General features: G+C 44.1%; 1 protein-coding gene across 1 annotated transcript in view; it reads left to right on the top strand.

The window, feature by feature from the left end:
• LOC135234677 (E3 ubiquitin-protein ligase MARCHF9-like) overlaps nucleotides 1–19,343 on the top strand; it is a 28,117-nt gene extending 8,774 nt beyond the window's left edge. Inside the window, exons 2-4 of the mRNA XM_064299515.1 lie at nucleotides 12,363–12,518; nucleotides 13,417–13,609; nucleotides 18,173–19,343. Of these exons, the coding sequence (XP_064155585.1) occupies nucleotides 12,363–12,518; nucleotides 13,417–13,609; nucleotides 18,173–18,507 (684 nt within the window). The 3' untranslated portion in view covers nucleotides 18,508–19,343. The remainder of the gene's footprint in view (nucleotides 1–12,362; nucleotides 12,519–13,416; nucleotides 13,610–18,172) is intronic.
• Nucleotides 19,344–21,869: the final 2,526 nt, after the last annotated feature.

The following is a 21,869-nucleotide window of genomic DNA, read 5'->3' as shown; positions in this document are numbered from 1 at the left end:
CATGGTGTGGTTAACTCTAATGTTACAGCGACGGTGTGGTTAACTGTAATGTTACCGCGACGGTGTGGTTAACTGTAATGTTACAACAACGTGTGGTTAACCGTAATGGTGATGGTGTGGTTAACTAATGTTACAGCAACGGTGTGGTTAACTGTAATGTTACAGCAATGGTGTGGTTAACTGTAATGTTACAGCAATGGTGTGGTTAACTGTAATGCTACCGCGACGTTGTGGTTAACTGTAATGCTACCGCGACGTTGTGGTTAACTGTAATGTTACAGCGACGGTGTGGTTAACTGTAATGCTACCGCGACGTTGTGGTTAACTGTAATGCTACCGCGATGGTGTGGTTAACTGTAATGTTACAGTGACGGTGTGGTTAACTGTAATGCTACAGTGACGGTGTGATTAACTGTAATGCTACAGCAATGTGTGGTTAACTGTAATGTTACAGCAACGTGTGGTTAACTGTAATGTTACAGCAACGGTGTGGTTAACTGTAATGTTACAGCAATGGTGTGGTTAACTGTAATGCTACCGCGACGTTGTGGTTAACTGTAATGTTACAGTGACGGTGTGGTTAACTGTAATGCTACAGTGACGGTGTGGTTAACTGTAATGTAAAAGTTGTAATGGTTAAATTAATGGGTGACGCAGCGTCAGTTCTGGTTCAGCATTCCCTTGTGGTGGGGAGAGGTTGCCATGGACACGCTCTGCCTGTTGTTCATGTACATGGTGCACAGGTACGGGCACATGGCCAGGTGGCTGGTGGGCTGGTCCAGAGCCGGTTGCAGGGAAGGCAGCTGTGCGGGATGGGGCTTTGCGGTGGGGATGGGGTCTGATGGCTTTACTGGAGCTCATTAGGAAAAAGCTGTAAGCAGTGTCTGAACACAGCTGGGGATGACCTTCCTGTCACAGTGAGGAGGGCGGGGAACACAGCAGGAGCTTACTGCAGTTTGTGTGTGTGTGTGTGTGTGTGTGTGTGTGTGTATGTGCATGTGCATGTGCATGTGCGTGTGCATGTGTGTGTGCGTATGTGTATGTGACTGTCTACATTTTTTACCTTAATTTAACAGGATCTGTCACCTGAGAACTCAGTTCACTTTTGCAGTGATCCCTGTGGGAATAAAAGCGTATAGGGAATTCAATGAATTTTATAAGCAGTCAGGCGGTGGGAGGGCAGGGCTGGTTAGGTGAGTAATAAGCACATCAAAAGTTCTTGTAATAAGGTGCATTAAGGTACATTCATTTGAATAAGAAAGAAAAGCCACTCACTTGTACTCACATAAGAATAAGTGGTACCTTATTTAACCGTGTGACAGTTAACATTCTGATCTGTGACTCTTCATCAGGACGAGTCCCACAGTTCACGCAGGTCAGTGTAAATACTGCACCCCAAGCATCTCATCAGCAAGTGAGATGAGTAACTCCCACATTGACACTTGAAAAGGGCAAAGCAGAGAGCACGGACAGAACATAAAAGCGATGGCTTAATGTGCGCTAGTCATCAGTCCAGCTAATAGAAAACGTTACATAACATGCAGCATATATGTGTTATGAACCGCCATTTAACATGAAGGCGAATTAACCCTGGCACACGCCGTCAAATAATAGATTACAACTCACAGAATAGATATACAACACACATAATAGATATACAACACACAGAATAGAAATACAACTCTCAGAATAGATATACAATACACAGAATAAATATACAACACGCAGAATATAATACAATACAAGGCAATACTCCCCTTTCAGCTACTGTACAAATTGAATTTTCTAATACAGACATTAGACCAGCTCCACAGAATCCACAAATATGGGTTCATGCCAAATTCTCCACTGAGACCCTTAGGGAATATGGCTCAAGAGAAGTATATTCAAAAGGCCTCCTTGTGGTATACCTCATGGTTGGAGAACACACCTGCAGACACTGTGGCTCACAGGACCTGGAGTTGAGTAGCACTGTTCTATATACCAGGCTGCTAGGACATTTAAGCATGCGTATCACATTCTTGATATTACAGTGAATTACCCCCTTTATATTAATCTTGATACAGTTTCGCTGTCTCCTTAAGACATGGTCATGGAAGATCTTTGAAGATGCCCTTCAACTGCCAATTTGTGTTAGTGGTGCGCTAACGTTTTCTAATCATCCTTTTTCTTAACATGTTACCTAGTGGGGGGAGAGAAACTGGTGAGAAATGCAAGACACAGAATGTGTGGGAGATAGCATAGTTGAGGACTCCAAGTAGAGATGGTCTATTATAGTTTTTGCTGGATGTAGCCAATCCTGTCCGTCTATATCTCCACCTTACTGCTGTGACCTCCCTGTCCGTATCAGGAGGATGAGCATGTGCTCGCCTCCAAAGTCTCCGCTGCTTATAACATTGCAGTTTGCAAGTTTGGCTCATGAAGAGTTGGAAGACATCCGCACACTGGAACAGTCTTAAAAGTATAAGCCACTAATAGCCCAAGGAGTCCATTTTCTTAGAATTTTAACTTTAAGGTCTGTGCACCGGGGAGCTTAAATAAACACAGTGAGTCAGGACCTCAGTTTAACATCTCACCTAAAGGTCAGCAGGTCCTGAAGAACAGTGTCTCCATTGCATTATATTTACATGACGTTTCAGGAGCTTGGCAGACGGTTTTATCCTCAGTGACTCGCACAGCTTATATTCTTTTTGCATGTAATCCATTTGTACGTCTGGATATTTGCTGAAGCTGTTCAGGTGTAGAACCTGGCTCGAGGGTACGACAGCAGCGCCCGGCCCGGTACCCGAACCTACGGGCTCAGGGCTCGTTCCAATCTTTTCTTTACTCTACCTTCGTCTCCTCGGTCCTCTTGTGACCCGGAAATCAATCAAGGTCCACCGTCTTTCTTCAAGGGGCATTCCAGTCGGTTAAATTCTCCTTGGAGGCAGGGCCGGCCCGTGGCATGAACGCTCTATGCGGTTGTTTAGGGCCACAACCGCCAGGGTGGGCCACACGACCACGAGGGGGAAGCCACACGATCCAATGTTTATCTAAGGTAAATAACGTTATTTTCGCAATTACGTTATTCATCCCCTATCGCGGAACTAGCGGTCCAAATTTAAAATGTAATGGCAACAGAACATTTCAATGTAATGTAAGAAGGATTTTACCAACAGAACCCCCTCACCCCCAAACCCCACCCCCCCCCCCCCCTGCTCGACAGAATCCAACAGCACCCCCCCACCCCTACCCCCCAGGTCACACCCATCCCACAGAATTGTTTAGGGCCACCAAAATCCTAGGGCCGGCCCTGCTTGAAGGAGCAAGGAGGCTCCTGGAGGATGCTTCAGCAAGAATGCACAAGTGCAGCCTTTGCGCAAGTCTTTTTTTGGAACGTGGTGTATAAATAATCCACCTGTAAAGTCACCTCTCCACATCTGCCAAGTGTCTAATCTGTGATCTTGCTTCAAACTGACGCTTGACTGAGCACAGACGTTCCATTTGCCTAATAAGTGCTGCTCATATCACATCCTTATATCTCTTCCTCATGTCCTCCATTGGGTGGAGCTAAGGAGTGAGGAAAGGACATGAGGAAGAGAGGCCAGGAGTGAAACTGTGTGATTGGCGTGAGCCTTCAGAGTTACAAGCACAGTTTCCTAACCATCATGCACTGCCACCCCAGGGAAACAGTTTGGTCTAGGGGGAGAGTGCCCCCTACTGCTCTACCAACACCTCTACCAGCAGCAACTTAGTTTTTCCCAGGCGGTATTCCATCCAAGTACTAACCCTAGCTAGCTTCTGTACTAACAAAGCCCTTAGCTTCAGTATTAACCGAACTCAGCCCTGCTTTGCTTCAGTACAATCCGAGCACAGCCCTGCTTAGCTTCAGTACTAACCGAACTCAGCCCTGCTTAGCTTCAGAATTAACCAAACTCAGCCCTGCTTCGCATACATGGTGAATGTGTGCTTTTGTGTGCAAGTGTCTGTATGCATGTGTGATAAGGTTGCTTTCACAGAATGCTTTAATTGTGTGAGGAAACACACCTGCAGTACTTTCTGACCACAAACTGGTCTTCCTTGGGCTTTTGAACACCGCTGTCATTGGAAACATTGTTCAGTTTGTTTCCGCTGCAAATCACCATATGGTGCCCACAGCAGTGAGCGAGCTCCACTCCTCCTCATCATTGATTTTATGTTTGCATTAAACCCATAATTAATTGATAACTGCATTGTATGCGAGCACACTTTGTCTTCTTCTCTCACGGGTACTTTGGATAAATTTCAAACTACAGCAAGTCCTCCATCTTCTTTGCACGCCTGAACGTCTTGTTTGGCAGAGGGTCCATACCTGTAGGTGGTTCACAGAAATCTGGGGTTTCACAAAATGTTGGGACCTGAGGAACAGAGAGCGATGTTTGTTGTCAGACAGAACATGCTGAAAAAAGAGCAAAGGACAGAGGAGGGCTAGGTTTTAAGCTAAAACGCCATTTCAAGGCTCACTACAGCTTGCATCAGGTTGTGAAAGACCTGATGAATCTTTACTTTGGCCTTAATTTTTTTTCCAAGTGTCTAAAAACTACATGTTTTTAGAGCGCATGTTGACCCAGATTTTGTGCTGCTATTTTTTGTTACATTAGTTGTCATGCTTCTATATTGAAAGCATATTTTTTACTTGGACCAATGCAAAGTTAATGAACTTGTCAGTATCCTTTAAATATAATCTCCTGCAAAAAAAGTTCAGGAAGGCTGGTTTAATGGTATTTTAACATTTTAGAGTACTGAGTAGTAATTATTTGTTTCTTTTTCTCATTTTTAAATAAATGTGACATTGCTTTAAATAGTTGAATATCATACTATCGCAAAAACAACTATATACAAAATAGTGGTTAAACATGATAACCCCACACACATTAGAAATAATTGGTTAATGAGTAAGACGTTGTTGTTGTTAATATTAGTATAATTAGTATTATTATTATTATTATTATTATACATAGTGGTGCATCTTGGGACATAAGGCTATGACGGGTGACAGAGTCGTCTCACTGCCGTCCACCCAATTACCTCCGTAAACACGATTAGCGCCTTGGGAGGCTTCGGCTTGCATTATTAATGGTAATTAGCCGTCTGTCTGTCAGGGCCATCAGGACCCCAGGGCACACGCTGATCCCACCACCGTTCTGGGAACTCAAGAGGCAGAGACGACAGGCACGTGGCCACTGGTGTGTGTGTGCGCATAGACCGCACAGTATGGAGGAACTCACACTATAAAAAAAGACAATGCACGTGCTCCTCAAGTTACCGGTGAATTTTAGTAAGTTACCTGTACCAATGTTTTAGTGAATACTTCGAAATACATTACCAGCGATTGTAAAAATAGGCTTACTTTCATCAGATATTTGTAAAATGTTGATAGACAGAATTTATTTGTACTGACCAGTCACAGTTCATTTGAAAAGTGTGACCTTATTTGCGCATTAACTTGAAGCCTACTTTTAAAAAACGTACCCTTAAGGACAGTGATCTTTCAACGGGAATAATCTTGTGTTTGAGAAAAACGGAAGCCAACCGTATGAAAGCGTTTGTTTTGCGTCTTTATTTTAGTTTTGAGAGCCTGCCTCTCTCTGCATGTCTCTACTTGTACTGGCACAGAGAGTCTACTGGGTGTGGCTGGCCTGGCACGTGTCACATTTCTCACCTGTCAGCCGTTGTTTTAACGCGCCAGGTTATGCACTAGCCCAATTTATTTTATTTTTTTTCAGTTCAACGATGTGTAAAGCTTTGATGGTAAATAGTTGTGCGTATGTTAAATTCTCACCCCGAGTGGATGTGTTTATGCGTTAGCGAGTCAGATGTTTATTTGATGCTAATTAGCAAGTGAATGTAAGCGCCAAGCAACGGAGGGATGTCTTAATTTTAGGCGCACCAGGAGAATATCTCCAATTTACACAAACTGGAATCGGTCTACGAATTATTACCTAAACCACGAGGGTATTTAATATTCTCACCAAGAGTAACAACAAGGTTTGTGCGGATTTATGAAGATTCATTAACATTTGATTTCCGTTGTGTTCATCAGTGGCTGAGGTGTGACCGAGCAAGAATAGCCTGCTGAAACCTTTTCAGTATGGCTCAAATTCTGAATAAAAAAACCTGCTGGGGTAAGACTGGCAAGATTTTACTACAACTCCCAAGACTGTGAAATCACTAAAAATATTGTCTAGTGTAAGGCCAGCATAAGTTTTCCAAATTCAGACAGCAATAATTTGATCAGTGAAAGAACTCAATAAATGTGGTCATAAAGAGAACTAAATGAACTTAAAATATCCCCAAAAATCAGTGCTACCTCTTAGAATCTTACTTTTTCAAAGAAGCTTGACAGGACATGTCAGAGGTCTCAGAATATTCCAGAAGCCCCTTTCTTTGACGGCCTGCATGAGCACCAGGAATGAATGTTGTGCACAACAGCCCTAAAGTTTCTCACAGACACCTTTAAGGATTTGTTTCCTTGGATGGTGCTGGAAAACCAATGCCAAAAAAAACACATTTTAAGGGAGTTACATTTTCTCACTTTCAAAGATGCTTCTTTTATAGCTCAGTGTGTATACATTCCCATTTACATGCACCACATAGAATGAATATTTATACTGAAGAATAATAAAGCAAATGTGCTGCATCCATCAGAGCAGGTAATTTTCTCAGTATTTTTAGGCTGTCGCCATTGTAAAACTCTCTTTGCCTTCATTATGCTAATTTAGCATTGCCTGGGATGCTGTTACAAAAATGAGAGAGAAAAAAATCTATCTGCGGAGTGGACAGATAATTCTGTTTATAGTGATTTGAAGGCACCCACAGGTCAATGCTCTGAGGATAAACCTCTCCTCCAATCAGCACTAGCTCTTCTGTAGCACCATGTGGCCTGTAGGGTATAAAATAGTCACTGGCTCTCTTATAGTACTGTGTGTGGCTTGTAGCACGTGAAATAGTCACAGACTCTTCGGCATTACTCTGTGCGGCCTGTAGGGTACACAATAGTTGCTGGCTCTCCTGTAGTATTGTGTGGCCTGTAGCTAGGGCTACACGATATATCAAATTGTAGTTTTTTTTAAGTGAGCAAGAATAACCACCACCATGGGGCTAGATGATCTTTCATCTTTTTTCTTTCATCATACCTGATGCAGCAGCAAACAACCAAAGCTCATGTGAAAGGCCACATGAAGTGCTTCCAGGAAAACAACATCACAGATATCCATTTCATGCCGATAGCACGGTGAATCAGCAGCAAGGCCTTGCAGCTCACATGTGACTGCTTGTGCCTCGTATATCGTCCCCTGCACCCCCCAACCTACAACCCCCAGTTTCGTAGCAGGAAGCGGAGCAGCGGGAGGGCGTGTGACTCACGAAAACACCGTGGCATCACGCTGTTCCCCTCCATCGATCCGAAAAACCCTTAATGAAAAGCTAATAAAACTTGCAGCCCAGAAATGAGTGGCGCTCTGTAATTTGTGGTGAACTGGAAGTTATTGCTTATTTCTGCCTGTTGTAAAAATGCTAATTCCCCCCCCCAGTCTTAATGTCCCAGCTCCGCCTGATGCGACCCATCCAATTAAACCACAGTGTGCAGTCTCTGAAGTAAGAGAAGCATCGTAGTTTTTAAAATGCAGCTCCTTAGCTATACTGTTGTCGGTTTTAACAACAACTCATAATTTTGTGTAATCAACGTAAACACTGCAACACTAATGTAATTTACATTTTTTTTCAAATTCAAGACAGATTTTATTTCATTGGCCCCTGGTGTCAGTGTTACAGAATGGACACGAAGAGGAACAACTCTGTTCCAAAGCTGATAATCAATCACTGGAGGTGCGTCAGACGTTTCTGTCACCGTCTTTGATTAGCTAAGCATTCTGCCTCAGCCTATTTAAAACCGCAAAAACCGCCTCCTGCGCTGTGGTTTGCCATTCGTCTAGCAGCTCTTCAATAACCGTGCACAGATTTAAAAAGAAAAAAAAGAAGAAAAAACAGTGACACAAAGAGAAAGAAATAAATGGTGCTTTTTTCCTGGCTGTGGGGATGCAGGAGTATGGCCCTGAAAGCTGCCCTTTTGACTGCTGTATGTTTGCTCTGCTGCTGATGCTCTGAAGGTCAGGCTCTACATTATACATGAGGGATTAGTGCTGCGCCTGCCTCCGTGACAGACAGGAAGTCCTGTGAGCTGACTCACTGTCTGCCACTGGCAACCTCTTACCTCACTTCCTGTTCAGGGGCCCCTTATCTGGAAGCAGTGCAAGCAGACACATGCGCACACACACACATAAATGTTTGCACACACACACACACACACACACACACAAAATGCTCTTAAAGGAATTTTTGAAAAACCCACGTTTTGAAATACAGCTCCGAATACTGAAGAAAGTGATATTACCTGCAATAACCCCTCACTTAACCTACATATAAAATTTAATAACAGTTATTTAAAATAACAATTATCTATTAAATCGCCAGATTCGTTGATAGGTCAGTCTACATTAACCTGGTGGAATCAACCAACAAGTCAAAACAAACTATATCAGATGTTAAGATTAAATTATTTAATTAAATAAGGAGTCAATTAGTATAATAAAATGAAGTCATACATTCTTTATTGAATGTAGGCTCATTACTTCTAGATTACAAAACAGAAGACATTATACAAAACGTTCATTTGAAATGAACAGAAGAGAGAGAGAGAGACTGATAAACCAGACATTGCCAAAGCATTACAGTTTCAGTGCCACAGGAACAAATGAAATGAGTTAAAAACACACAACCAAGGAACCACCAAAATAAAGAGAGATAACTGCTCTTCTCCAAGGCTCCAAAACAAACTGTAAAACAGCACAAGTTTTCCTGTGGTCACATGACTTGAGGATGTTTTCCCTGATTGGGTGATGCCAAGTTAAGGTGTGGCTATTCAGCTATTGAATTCCTATTTTTTTTTTTAAAACATGCAAAAATTAATTTCTGCTTCTTACAACGTAGATGTTTTTTGTAGACAAATAATTGTTAAGTCTAGTCAGCTGTGATCTCCACCTTCTGGTGAAATATTTTCTGTGTGACAGTACAATTTGGTTTTATGTTGGTTTCCGCTTGAACCTGGACCTAGTTCTAAAAATGGAGATTTCAACTATCAAGCCTCAACAGCCATTATCTATGCAGACATTAAGATTTTCACGCAGTGTTTTCAATAAAATATCACAGATTGCATTCAAACTAAAAAGGAATATGATCTTTTGTGCCCTCTTTAGCCACACTGGGTCTCTGGCCCTGCAGCTTTGTCTTCTGGTTTGTCTCTTCTGAGACAAACTCTGCAGGAGGTGAGATCCATAGATCGCTGGTCTATATTAGTGTGACTTTAAATTTCCCCAAGGACATTTGCTTTGATGTCCGTAGAGGGGAGGGGCAGGCAGCATTCTTAGAAACGATATAGAACGAGTGTCCAGTTCTGTTTCTCTCCATAATCTAAACACTAGATATCTGACATTCCTTCTCTTGGAAAAATAGGTGAATGCACCTGCTAAAAGCCTATTTTCCCATCACCATATAAAAATGACACGGCATAACAATTAGGAAGTAGCTATAAGCAAAACTATACATTTGAATATGGTTGAATATGATGACACCATCATGAATATTGGAGATTAATTGATTACAAAAAACAAAAATGGTACATCAGCCATCTTTAAAACATCCGGTCCATGTCCGGGTTGATAAATCCGACTGTGACCTGCTGGCCAGCAGATATGGTCACAGATTTAAGTCCCAGAATGATGATGACACCAGCACATTAGACCCTCTGTCAACACCTATATCCCCAGCAGTGAAAAGTGGAGAGGGGGGTGGTTAGCACTTTAGCTGATTATTAAGGCTCTGAAATGAGTACTCTGTACTCCTTGAATTAGGATAAAAGAATATTTAGGAGAATATGCTCACTTTTTCTCTTCCCTCCTGTCATCTGACCCTGAAGAGAAACCACGACACACTCTTACTGCCATCTATATCAAACCCCAGCTTCACACCCTTACTGTATCAAAAGCCCAGCTTCACACTCTTACTGTATCAAACCCCAGTTTCACACTCACATTTGGGTCTTCTCAGATGCTCAAAGGTTGGGATGCTTAAATGTGCCTGGAAATGTTTCACACTAGCATTTTCAATCTGCAAAATAACCACAAAAAATGTGTAAAGATGTGCTCAATTCTTTATCTATCTTTCACCAAGCACAAAGTGTGCTAAAATGGGTGTGTTTTAACAGCATTAATAATCTGTGCTGCGTTCAACTGGCAGACTGCTGTGGAGTGAGACAGGGGCTGGCAGGATCTGTACAGTATGAGCGGAGATTGTCTCTCTCTCTGCTGGCTTTGCTATGAGGTAGAGGATTACTTATAAATTGGCCTTTCATTCTGCGAAATGCGTTTGTATGGTTGTGTCAGTTTTCTTAATATAACTATTTAATTTGGCTGAATTCCTGAATTAATTCAGGCTGGACCATACTTCGGTTTGCGTATTTGTATGGTTGCTGCCACTCAAGCAAATGTTTTGCTGTGTGGCATTAGAATCTTTTAACTAAAAATATCTTCTGCAAGATTTTTTTCACGAAATGGAAAGCATTAAGCTATAAAACAACACCAGCATCACTGATCGCACCCGGGATACGTTTGCCAACAAAGCCTGTTGGCCTAAGCCTGTGTCCTTAATGCAACGCACTGTTAGGTTAATGCTTGCCGCTAAACTGTTTAATCGAGACAATCATTTTGATTGGATATTCAGATAACTTGTTGACAGCTCATTTAAGATCGTGTACGTAGGCTAACTGAAAGGCGAAATCTGGCCGTGTTCCTGGGTCGGGGAACGCCCTACTCCGCTACGGACGATGACTCACCCCTTCGCTGACGCCATCCGAACATTACCGTCGCGCTCGTTTCGGGTGACCGGACGCAACAGGCGGACACAGCCGCCCCGCCGTCCCTGCAGAAACGGCCGTCAGCGGATCTCCAGCGGATTCCCGCGGTGTGAGATATCTGTACGTGGGAGAAAGGCTGTTGCCAGAGCGAGCTGCGCAGAACGGGCGGAGAGCAGGGGATGGCAGCGAGCGGGCGACAGCTGGACCTTTTCCGTTTGAAACTCAGCTGAAGAGTAAATACCACTCTCCTGCGCGCCGGGGGCATCATGGCTCTGCTGCGTAGTCTCCGCTGTAGCCCCAGACCAACGCGCGTAAGGCCTAATGATAATAAGCAAACTAACTCCCAATGATTTGTCGAGCCTACAATGTCGTGATTCGCCAAACATACAGATGTTCAGACCGCAGAACATACCAGCCAGGATTTAAAATGTATTCATGAAATATTTAGTCATCTCCAAATCATGGGCAACGGATCTTATCTTTGGATAACCGTTTATGTCAGTGAAAGAATTAGCTTGTAATCTCCTGACAGTGAATTCCAAACTACTACATTCCATTGTCCGCTTCTCAAGGGCCAACGGCTAAATCCACGTGACAAATCTAGGTCTACATATCTAAATTACATTTCTGTTACATTTAAGTTCAATGGGGCTGAATAGAGTTCCTAAAATGAACAACTGAGAGCATCATTTAAAAAACCCAGCTACATGCTGAAGAACTGTCAGAAGAGACTGAAAACTGTGCGTGTGTGTGTGTGTGTGAGAGAGGTTAATTTGTGCTAGGACAGCAGTAACTAAATCTTTGTATATTTTGTTATTTAGAATTTTGTGCAAAAATTAAAAGCACATAATCATTTTTAGTATTTATTTGTGAATATGAACACTAGGGAAACAGATGTCATGATTTTGAGGAATGAATGCCTTAATTATACAAAATAATGAGTTTTTCTTCTTATCATCATCTGAATCATGAAATTCAAAAAAATCTGTAAATACATTTCTGTGGTGATAAACAGTCCTGGATACATCATAAATAAATTGTCATGTCGACATCTTTGGAGGTATTATGTGCTGGGAAAATATCCATTTGTATTCAAATTTGTCTCCATCATGTGTCAGCTGCTACAAGACAGCTTGATAACGCAAAGCATTCCAGCTACCCAGCTGTGATCCACTCACACCCCGGAAATCGTTTGTCAACATTGTAATATTTCCCCTGCGTTGTGAAATAACAATGCTTCATGATGTAGGAGAACGCAAGCATCCACGTCACGCCACAAATATTGACGTAGGGTGCAAGAAGACCGTCTAAACCTGGATGTTTAGCGGCAAATCGCTCCCTTTGGAGTTTCCTACATTTCCACTATTTTATTTGCAGGTGGTGGTGAAGCAGTGTGCGTTGCAGAATTTATGTAGTTGCTCACTCTCTCCTGCAGGGGGAGCTGCTGAGCCCTTGTCGCTGCGACGGCTCGGTGCGCTGCACCCACCAGCCCTGCCTGATTCGCTGGATCAGCGAGAGGGGGTCGTGGAGCTGCGAGCTCTGCTACTTCAAGTACCAGGTCCTGGCTATCAGCACCAAGAACCCGCTGCAGGTAAGAAGCGACCTCGGCTTAAACCGCCCCGCGCAGCTCAGCGGCTCCGCGGAAGCGCCCGGAAGCGCTAACGCACCGACACAGACGCGCACGTGTCCCCCATTAAGCCGGAGTCGGTGGCGATGTCTCTGGGCAGACTGTCTGAATAATGCATCGCCGTTATGCGTCGCAGTGACAGATCGCCAACCGCGGCCCCCGCCCCCTCCCCGAATCGCGCTGCCGCAAAGCATTGATGTATTGACCCGGTTCATTTACACAAGCGGAGCGTGGGGCTCCAGAGGTCTTATCGGAGGATGGCCAGGATGAGTTCCGGCTGTTGTCCCGGGCCCGACGCTCGCACGCGTTGTTTAAATAACCACAAGGCCTTGGGCTCATTCAAACAGGCAGAATGTTCCAATACATTTCGAGCGCTCCAGCTACTGAAGGGGAAGTTCGCACTTTGCTCCGTTCTTGCGGCGCACCTTGGGGAGACGCTTTTGTGGGTGTGTTGTGGGGGTGGGAACGTTGGCTCTGCTAGGCTGGCGGTGGGGGTAACATTTTGCAGAGTTAAAAGAATGCGGTTGGTCACAGAATGGCACGAACGGTCGCCCTGTCAGTCAGCATATCTGTAACACTCTGCAACCGGATGTTCAGTTCAGCCCCAGTCCCGTTATAAAATGTTTACATTCATGGTTTTGAATTTACCCAGTCGATAGATGATTCATTAAAGGGGGTGTTTGGGTGCTGGATTGGCCTGTCCCCACTCTGGCCCTTCTCAGAAAGACTGAGGAACCCCTCTCCCTCCTCTTGCCCTCCGTCCCTCTCTCCTCCCCTCCTCTTGCTCTCCCTCACTCTCTCTCCTTCTCTCCTTCTTTCCTCTCCCTCCCTCTCTTTCTCTCCTTTCCTCTTCCTCCCTCAGTGGCAGGCCATCTCCCTGACGGTGATAGAGAAGGTGCAGATCGCGGCCATCATCCTGGGCTCCCTGTTCCTCATCGCCAGCATCTCCTGGCTGGTCTGGTCGTCCCTCAGCCCCTCGGCCAAGTGGCAGCGGCAGGACCTGCTCTTCCAGATCTGCTACGGCATGTACGGCTTCATGGACATCGTCTGCATAGGTGATCCATCGCACTCCAACCCCTTTCTTATTTACGCTGCGTTTACTCAGGTTAATACCCATTGAGACTAAAGCGCCTTCTTTAAAAGGGACACCTGGTAGAACGGGAAGCGAGCATTAAAACAATGCTGCGAAAGTCAGTGTACGAGCTAAGGACTACACCATCGACTGAATGCAAACAAGGGTGTTTATTGAGCAGGTGTTCACAATTGAAAGCAATAAATGGTAGATTAATGATGTAGGTATGGGCGACAAACCTGCAGTGTGGGGAAGTCTTCAGCGAAGGATTCACCAAAGCTCCCCGAGAGTGGGAGAGAAAGAGGGAGAGAGGGAGAAAGAGAGGAAGAGAGAGGGGTGGGAGGGTGGTGCACGTAAAACAGGAACGAATGAGAACAGAGAGGTACGGTGGGCAGGAGGGTTTCTTACAGGAAAAAAAGCAGAAGGGGAGTGTTTGAGGTGTGGTCCTGCTCCTAAACCACAGCTATCATAGCTCAAATTCACGAGCTAAGGACGACAGCATCAACTGAACGCAAACAAGAAAGTTCATTCAGCAGGTGTTCGCAACTGAAAGCAATAAATTGTAGATTAATAATGTAGGTATGGACAAAAAGTCTGGGGTGTGGGAAAGTCTTCGGGTTCACCGTAGCTCCCCGTCTCAGTGAGCTCTCAAAGTCTTCCTGGGGAAAGAGCGCTGACTGCACTACTCAAAGATCTCAAAGATCTGAGCGGATATTGAGCTGATGGGCTCGAGATGACTGGCAGCCCGGTAGTGGGTTCCATACGGTCTGATACACCTCATCGTAAGAAACCGAAAAAGCTAATCAGGACCGTGGATTCCAGTGTGCGTGTGGCAGGTGGAGACAGTTATCGGGAACTAGATGGTGACACGACGAACTGTCTAGGATGAGCGTTTTTAGGAGTGAGGAGGCTGATGAAGAGAGAGACAGCAGATGGGTGATGAAGGACTGACTTTGTGGTTGGCTACGATATACAAGTCGAAGTGCAGGTGACCCAGGAGAGAGGGCAGCTGGCTTTTATTGAACGCGCTCATATGGTTGCAGTGGTGAAAGTGCTCAGACAGTCACGGTTGTGAATGCACACAGACGGTCACGGTTGTGAATGTACCGAGATGGGCTGGGGTGAAGCCAGGTGAGATGGCGCTCCACATGTGGCACAGGAGACAGCTGCCTGGCCGGCGAAAATGGGAGGGAAGTGTTTCGTACAATTTGGGAGTGGAGTGGAGGCTGAGGAACAAGGAAGGGAAACGAGCATCCTGATGCCAGGGACATCTACTGGAGGAGGCTGTGTGGTAGGCTGGGAAGCTGACATCCCAGTGCCAGGAACAATAACTGGGGAGAGGCTGCTGGGGGGCGGGGGGGGTATTTGGTTATGGTGGGAACCTGGCATTCTGGAGCCGGCAACAATAACAGGAGGAGGCTGAATGGAAGATAGGAAAGCTGGCAGGAACAATAACTGGGGAGAGGCTGCTGGGTAGGGGTATTATGTTAGGGCAGAAGACTGGCAACCTGGTGCCAGAAACATTAACCGAAGGGGGCTGTTGAGAAGAGGGGGAAATGGTGGTGCGGTCGGCTGGCATCCCGGTGCCGGCAGCGGTGACAGGAGGATGCTGATGTAAAGTGGGATTAATGTTTGCGCGAGGACCTGGCAACCCGGTGCTACGGTGGCTTGCGGGGGGGGTTGCACATCAGAACGAGGAAGTAAATAATTTTTTTTTTTTTTTTGCTCAGTTGTGTCCTTGGTCACATGCCTAATCACGTGTACAATGAGAATAGCGCAGAGAGTGACCTGAGAAGACTACATGAAGCCCACCCCCCCTCTCCACATGCAATAAACGCCAAAGTTTCCATATTGCCGAGATTGGTGAGATTATGTATGCAGAAGAAACCTGCAGAAAACACCCATATTCACAGACTGCAGACACAAGTACAATACAGACTAAAGTATTTGTTTGGACACATCAAACTATTTGACTCTGTAACATGCATGGGATAAAACGTAACAGACTTTTTAGGTGGGTGCATCAGAGCTTCAGCTATGTTTCAGGTTAGACACGCTATGGCGGGTGGATCAAAAATGAAGTTAAAAAGTAAGTAGAGCCCTAAGGATAAGGAGAGGGACATGCCTAAGGAGAAGGAGGAGCCGAAAGATAAAGAAGAAGAAATATGGATAATGGTTAACACATTGGAATCTTTTCATTTGCAATGTTCTGGAAAGGAGAGGGAACTGGCAAGCTAACCACTGTTGTTTATACTGACCACTTGGTAAACTAGGCTAACTCTTTTCATAAAAAAGGAAATGCGTAGCAATGGAGCAGTAATTGACAATGAGACAGCAGATGTGTGTGCAAAACAGGCATTCAAGTCAGGAAGAATACACATTAAGGCAGTTTATTACTAAATCAGAAGCTAAATGGTTCATAAAACGTCATATTAAAAAAGGATGACAGGAGGAATGGAATAGCAGAAGTAAAGGTCAGCATTTATTTTGCCATCAGTTCACTGGTTGGGAATATAAGGTCTGGAGTGGGAAACAGGAAAGAGGAGAATGTTATGTCTAGATTAAGGCTTGGTCACGCAAGAATAAATTCAAAATTGCCTGTTTATTATAAAGAAGCATTAATCAGGCAGGCATGATTTTTGTGGTGAGGAAGAAGGCATATTCAACAATAAACCGATAACGAAAGAGATGCGCATGTAAAATGAGAAGGAAGAAAAAGTGGTACGTCAGTCAGGAAGTTTCCTTATACGAAAAAAATTTAAAGGAGCGCATTTGAGGTGTGTTCCTGCTCCGGAATCTCAGGTATTATAGCTCCAATAAATAGCAAAACATTCCACATGAACGTGGGGCGGGTCGGAAGTGGGCGGGCATGTAAATCAGACCCACACTGGTCCCAGCGGTCCAGTATGGAGTACGACCGGCAAACGTGTAATGTGGGGCATTAACTAGTCAAGCAAATCGGTATTTGAAGACAAATGGCAACAAGGCCAGCCGGCATGGTGTATAAAAAAATAAAAAATAAGTGAAAGGAATTATGGATGAACTTGAACGTGTTTTCTAGAAGCATAAGAGACTGAGAGATTGGCAGCACCAAAAGCCAGCTCACACAGGGTGGGGGAGGTTTGTAGGATGAGTGTGGGGGGGGGGGCAGGACTGAGTTTGTCTATCTCTGATTTATGTCAACAGTCTGACTTCCTTCCTGTTGTGGCTCAGCAGGTGGGAGGGGTGTTAGCACCTTGTTCAGTGGCTGTAGGCTGTTCAGCTCTGACACAGTTTAATGGTCCAGTGCTCTATATGTAAGGCCATTGCTTCTGGCTCTGTGGGTTGACTGCAGGGCACTTAGCTGGAGTTAAACCTCAGGTTTATATCCCCTTGGCCACAGAGCTGCATTACAACTGGAACATCTAATCCTTATTTCGCAGATTCGGATGGCTGTTCCAGTGTTCGTTCAGTTCTGGTGGCTTAAACCACGTCTGAGCACACTGCAGCAAAACCATTATTTCTGCGCAGTGTTTAAGATTTTTATTGTTAGAATTCTGTGTTTATAGCCAGGCTCAAATTCAATAGAACTGAAAAATTGTGTAATTGTCAAAGTATTGCTTCATTGTTTTGGTAGTAATTCCTTTGTTATCTACACACACTGTCACCTGTATTCTGATCTTAATGGAGTTTCCTTTGTGTTTTTAATGCCATCTCTGGGTACTTTTTGCTCCTCTTGCTGGCTTGTGCTTATTCCACTGTGCGCACACACCATCTTGGGCTTTGTTACTATGACGAAAGAGGCGGTGCATAATCGAGCTTGATCGACCGATTGCTCATTCGTTTTGCTTCACACTGCCACGTGGGCTTAGCTGCTAGATGCAGTTCTCTCATTTCTTCCTCACCCTCTTCCCTTTTCTCTCGTTCCTGGTCTTTCTCGTCAGTCGGTCTCGCCCGTTCTGTCCTTTTTCGCTTTGCCGCAGTCTCCCACTGTCTGTCCTTCCCTCTCACCATCTCTCACTCCATCTCTTTCCTTCGCTCTATACCTCCCTCTCTCTTTTCCTTCTCTCACTTTCTCTCCATCTCCCACTTCCTCGATTCCATACTCTCTCTGTCTCTGTCTCTCTCTCAATGCAATTGAATTTGGTTAAACTTATTTAAATGAAATTAAATTAAATTCAGTTCAGTTTAATTCAATTCAATAATGATGTACTGGCAGGACTGAATATCACAATATTGGAAAGCATGATATTGAAATGGGACACAAGAATCAGTACAATTATCTCACTCTTTTACTCTCTCTTTTACAAGTACAAAAACACATTAAAAAGGATAATTATGAGTGTGCGCTGGGAGGGGGAGAGAGGGTACAGAGAAATAAAGAGGAACCGTGGTATTGAAATACAAACAGCTAATCTTCTCGGCAATAAAGATTCCTGTACATTTCACAGTGAACCCTGCTTGAGGTTAGAGTCTTATTCTCCTGGCAAAGAGTCTCACTCTATAGCACTCTCTCCCTCTCTCTCTCTCTCCCTCCCTCAATCTCTCTCTCTCTCTTTCTTTCCAGGCCTTATAATCCACGAGGGGTCGTCAGTGTATCGGATCTTCAAGCGCTGGCAGGCCGTGAACCAGCAGTGGAAGGTGCTGAACTATGAAAAGGCCAAGGACCTGGGGGACCCAATCAGCTCGAGCAGCAAGGCCGGGGGGCGGGGCTCGCGGGGCAACCCCCACGGCGCGGCCGGCGGCGACAGGGGAGGGGGGCGGGGCCAGCGCGTAAGGACTATTCTCAACCACCACTGTGGCTACACCATCCTGCACATCCTGAGCCAGCTGCGGCCCAACGACCACCGGCTCGGGGCCACGTCCAACCGGGAGGTGGTCATGAGAGTCACCACCGTATGAGGCTGGGGATCCGGGAGCGCGCAGGGGAGACGGACTCGCTCAGCGGCGCCCCCTGCTGGCTCCCCCAGTGACACCCGTTGCCTTGAGAGGAGCTGGAACCCGCCATTCCTCACAGCGTTCCGGTGTCCCTGGAATGGACAGCAACAAACAAACAACAAAAAAAAAAAACAACCGGAAAAAACGCAAAGAATCAAAAAGACGGCTGCACATTTTCAAGTGCTGTGAAACGAACAGGAAAAAAAAAAACTAAAAGAAAAATGCTCACAAATGAACGAACGGTTAAAAAAAATTCAGACAAAAAAAAAAACTGAAGTGCAGGAGATTTTTTTCCATCTCCTTGAAGCTAGAATACACAAAGCACTGTCATTTCCTCTTTCGTGTTCTGTTTTTCCTTTGGTTCATTATTATAATTATTATTATTATTATGATTATTATTATGATTGTTGTTTTTTTACTGGCTTTGGTTTTATAAGGGAATACGTTTAAAAGGAATTACGAACTGCCTGCCATTACTTCTCCCCTTTCCCTCTGATGCCTCCTGTTAAGCCCCTCCCACTCCGGCTCTGTGGTGCTACTGTGGGCGTGGCTGCGGAGGGGACAGACAGGAAGCTGAGGACAGGCAGGAAGTCAGGGACATTAATTATTCCCTGCACACCTCTGCCAGAGAGCCCATAAACAAGTACAAAAAAAAAAAAAAACACATTAAAAAAGATAATTATGAGAGTGTTTCCTTGGAAGGGGAGAGAGGGTACAGGGAAATAAAGAGGAACCGTGGTATTGAAATACAAACAGCTAATCTTCTCGGCAATAAAGATTCCTGTACATTTCACAGTGAACCCTGCTTGAGGTTAGAGTCTTATTCTCCTGAAAAGAGTCTCACTATCACTCTTTCGCTCTCCCTCTCTGTCTCTCTCCCCTCCCTCTCTCTGTGTCTCTCCCTCCCTCCCCTTCTCTCTCTCTGTCCCTCCCGCTCTCTCATTCTCATTCACTCACACACACACACTCATATTTGTTCCACGCAAAACAGACTTTGAATAAACACTTTTTTCCAATAAATGTCTGTAAAATTTGGGAGCAACAGAGCAGTGGTTATGTTTACTGAGGCTTCAAAGAAACAGCTGGTCATGCTGGGAACAGTACAGAAAGATGTGGTCATGCTTAGAGGTTAGTTTATCTTCAGAAAAAAGGCCATCTCCCTTCCAAAGGTTGCAGGTCAAATCCAAACCAGGTGCTAACTTAAACCAAATAATCTATGTATTATTCAAGATCAATCCCTCACCAAGAACTGACTAGTCAACAACACTCTTTCCCCAGCTACTTGGGGTCAAGTAGTGTAGTTTATTTTAAATGAATTTATTTTGCTCAATTTGGGATATTAAATCTTGCATATTGACCTCCCAGTCCTCTAGAACTCGTCCGCTCATTCCCATACATGCTGTAATTTCACTCTGCAGTCAGCTGCGCAGGTAATACGTCAGGGGAGACCACAACCAATGCGGCTGGAGCAGACCAGAGCTGTTGCACAATGTGGCAGTGACTGTCCTGTCAACTGAAGCCCTCCCTCTCTTTGACATTATAAGCAATTACACACCACCCTGCAGAACTATGTGTATAAACAAGCTATACTTATGCGTGTGTGTGTGTATCTTATACACAATACAGCTGACTCAATACAGGATTTTGAATTTTGCTGAAAAAATTCCAAACATTCTTACATTGTTTTCTCCCCGATTTAATTCGCGATTCGGAATGTACATTAACAGTCGCGCTCAAGCTGCAATCTCTGCGGCCGACGCGGGGAGAGTGTCGGCGAAGCGCGGGCTCTTTTCCAAAACGCGCAATGTCGACAGGTGCTTCTTTTCACACTTCCGCTCACAAGCCCAGCTTGCACAGACGTGAGCCGGAGTTCAACCAAGTAATTCATGTAAAACATGGCAGACTAAATTCAAACAGCTAAAACCAAAACAGTATATATATATCCAATTCCAATTTTAAAATGTGTAATAAAAAATGTCATTCCGTTAAAAAGGGAATTCGTCTTGTGCTTAAGGACACATGGCACAGCGAATACACGAAATACATGCCATTTGCCCACGTTAGAGAAAACACAACATCGCATTAGATCGTCAGATATTACCAACATTAATAACATTAAAAATGCACAATAAAGCATAATTTTGTTATCTTATGACACACATTGCTCAGACAAGCAAACCTCGGAACAGCATCAAGCAGTAAACCCACCAAAATACTATATTCATACTTAAGCTGGTTCTCAGCAATATTTTAGAATTTATCAGAAACACGTAGTGTTGCACAGACCTTTCTGGCCACTAGAGGGGAGTAAGGCATTCTCCCAATAACAGTAGTCATTTTTAACATTTTTATTGTTGACCGCTAAAAATACCATGTCATAATGTGCTCATGCTCATGACTGGGATACAAATTCGGTGAAGGGTTGCTTTGTAAACGGAATTGTGCTTGACAGTCTATGAGTGGGGAGCAGTTAGCACACTGGTTTAGGCTGTGATTGCAGGTTCTATTCCCAATAATTCACCTAAATTATTTTCAGTGAAAATAAAAAATTGTTTTCAGAAAATGTAAAGTGAAGATAAGACCATCTTCTAAATGCCTAAATGTAAATATAAATTATTCAAGTCTGATAAAGCTTGATAGATGAACAGTTAGAAACAATGTAATATAATGTGAAACAGGCACCCAACACATGATATTACACTGAATTATTGAAATCATCTGTTTGGTATGGTGGTTCCAATTCTCAGAACAACAACCTGAATTCCAAACAGCTTGTTAAACTAATAACAAGGCTCAGTAAAGGTTGAAATACAATTAGCCATCACTAGAGTTTCTCGTTAATGACACCAAACATACAATATAATTAAGAAAACAATTATACAACAAAATGTACCATTTGTGCACCATTATTAATATTCTATGTGTTATAATAATAGGCATGTTTTTTATTTATTCAACCAATGAACTCAGTCAGCTGATTTCACCAATTACTTCTACCTTCTGGCTGAAGAGCTGTGCTAATTAGCAAATCCAGGTGATTGGAACAAAATTGGGAGGAGTTTTACTTTTTGAAACTGGATTTTCCACTTCTACTGAAAAAGAGGCTGTAACTGCTTGGAATCCCGCAGATTAATTCATTCTGAATACTTTAGCGACTCAATTTACAGGTAGAAACACCCTCCAGCTTGCAACACTTTTCCCCAATTTGAAGTGCCCCGTTACAAGATGGAGGTTCTGAATGAAAGTACAGAGGAGCACCCATAGACCGTATAAAAATAAGCAGACAGTGGGATCCACATCGCTCAGTAGGGGCCGCTAGAGAGCGA

The sequence above is a fragment of the Anguilla rostrata genome, chromosome 11 (genome assembly GCF_018555375.3).
Source record: "Anguilla rostrata isolate EN2019 chromosome 11, ASM1855537v3, whole genome shotgun sequence".
Classification (NCBI taxonomy): domain Eukaryota; kingdom Metazoa; phylum Chordata; class Actinopteri; order Anguilliformes; family Anguillidae; genus Anguilla; species Anguilla rostrata.
The sequence above is the reverse complement of the archived record's forward strand: the minus strand, read 5'-3'. Positions and strand labels throughout refer to the sequence as shown.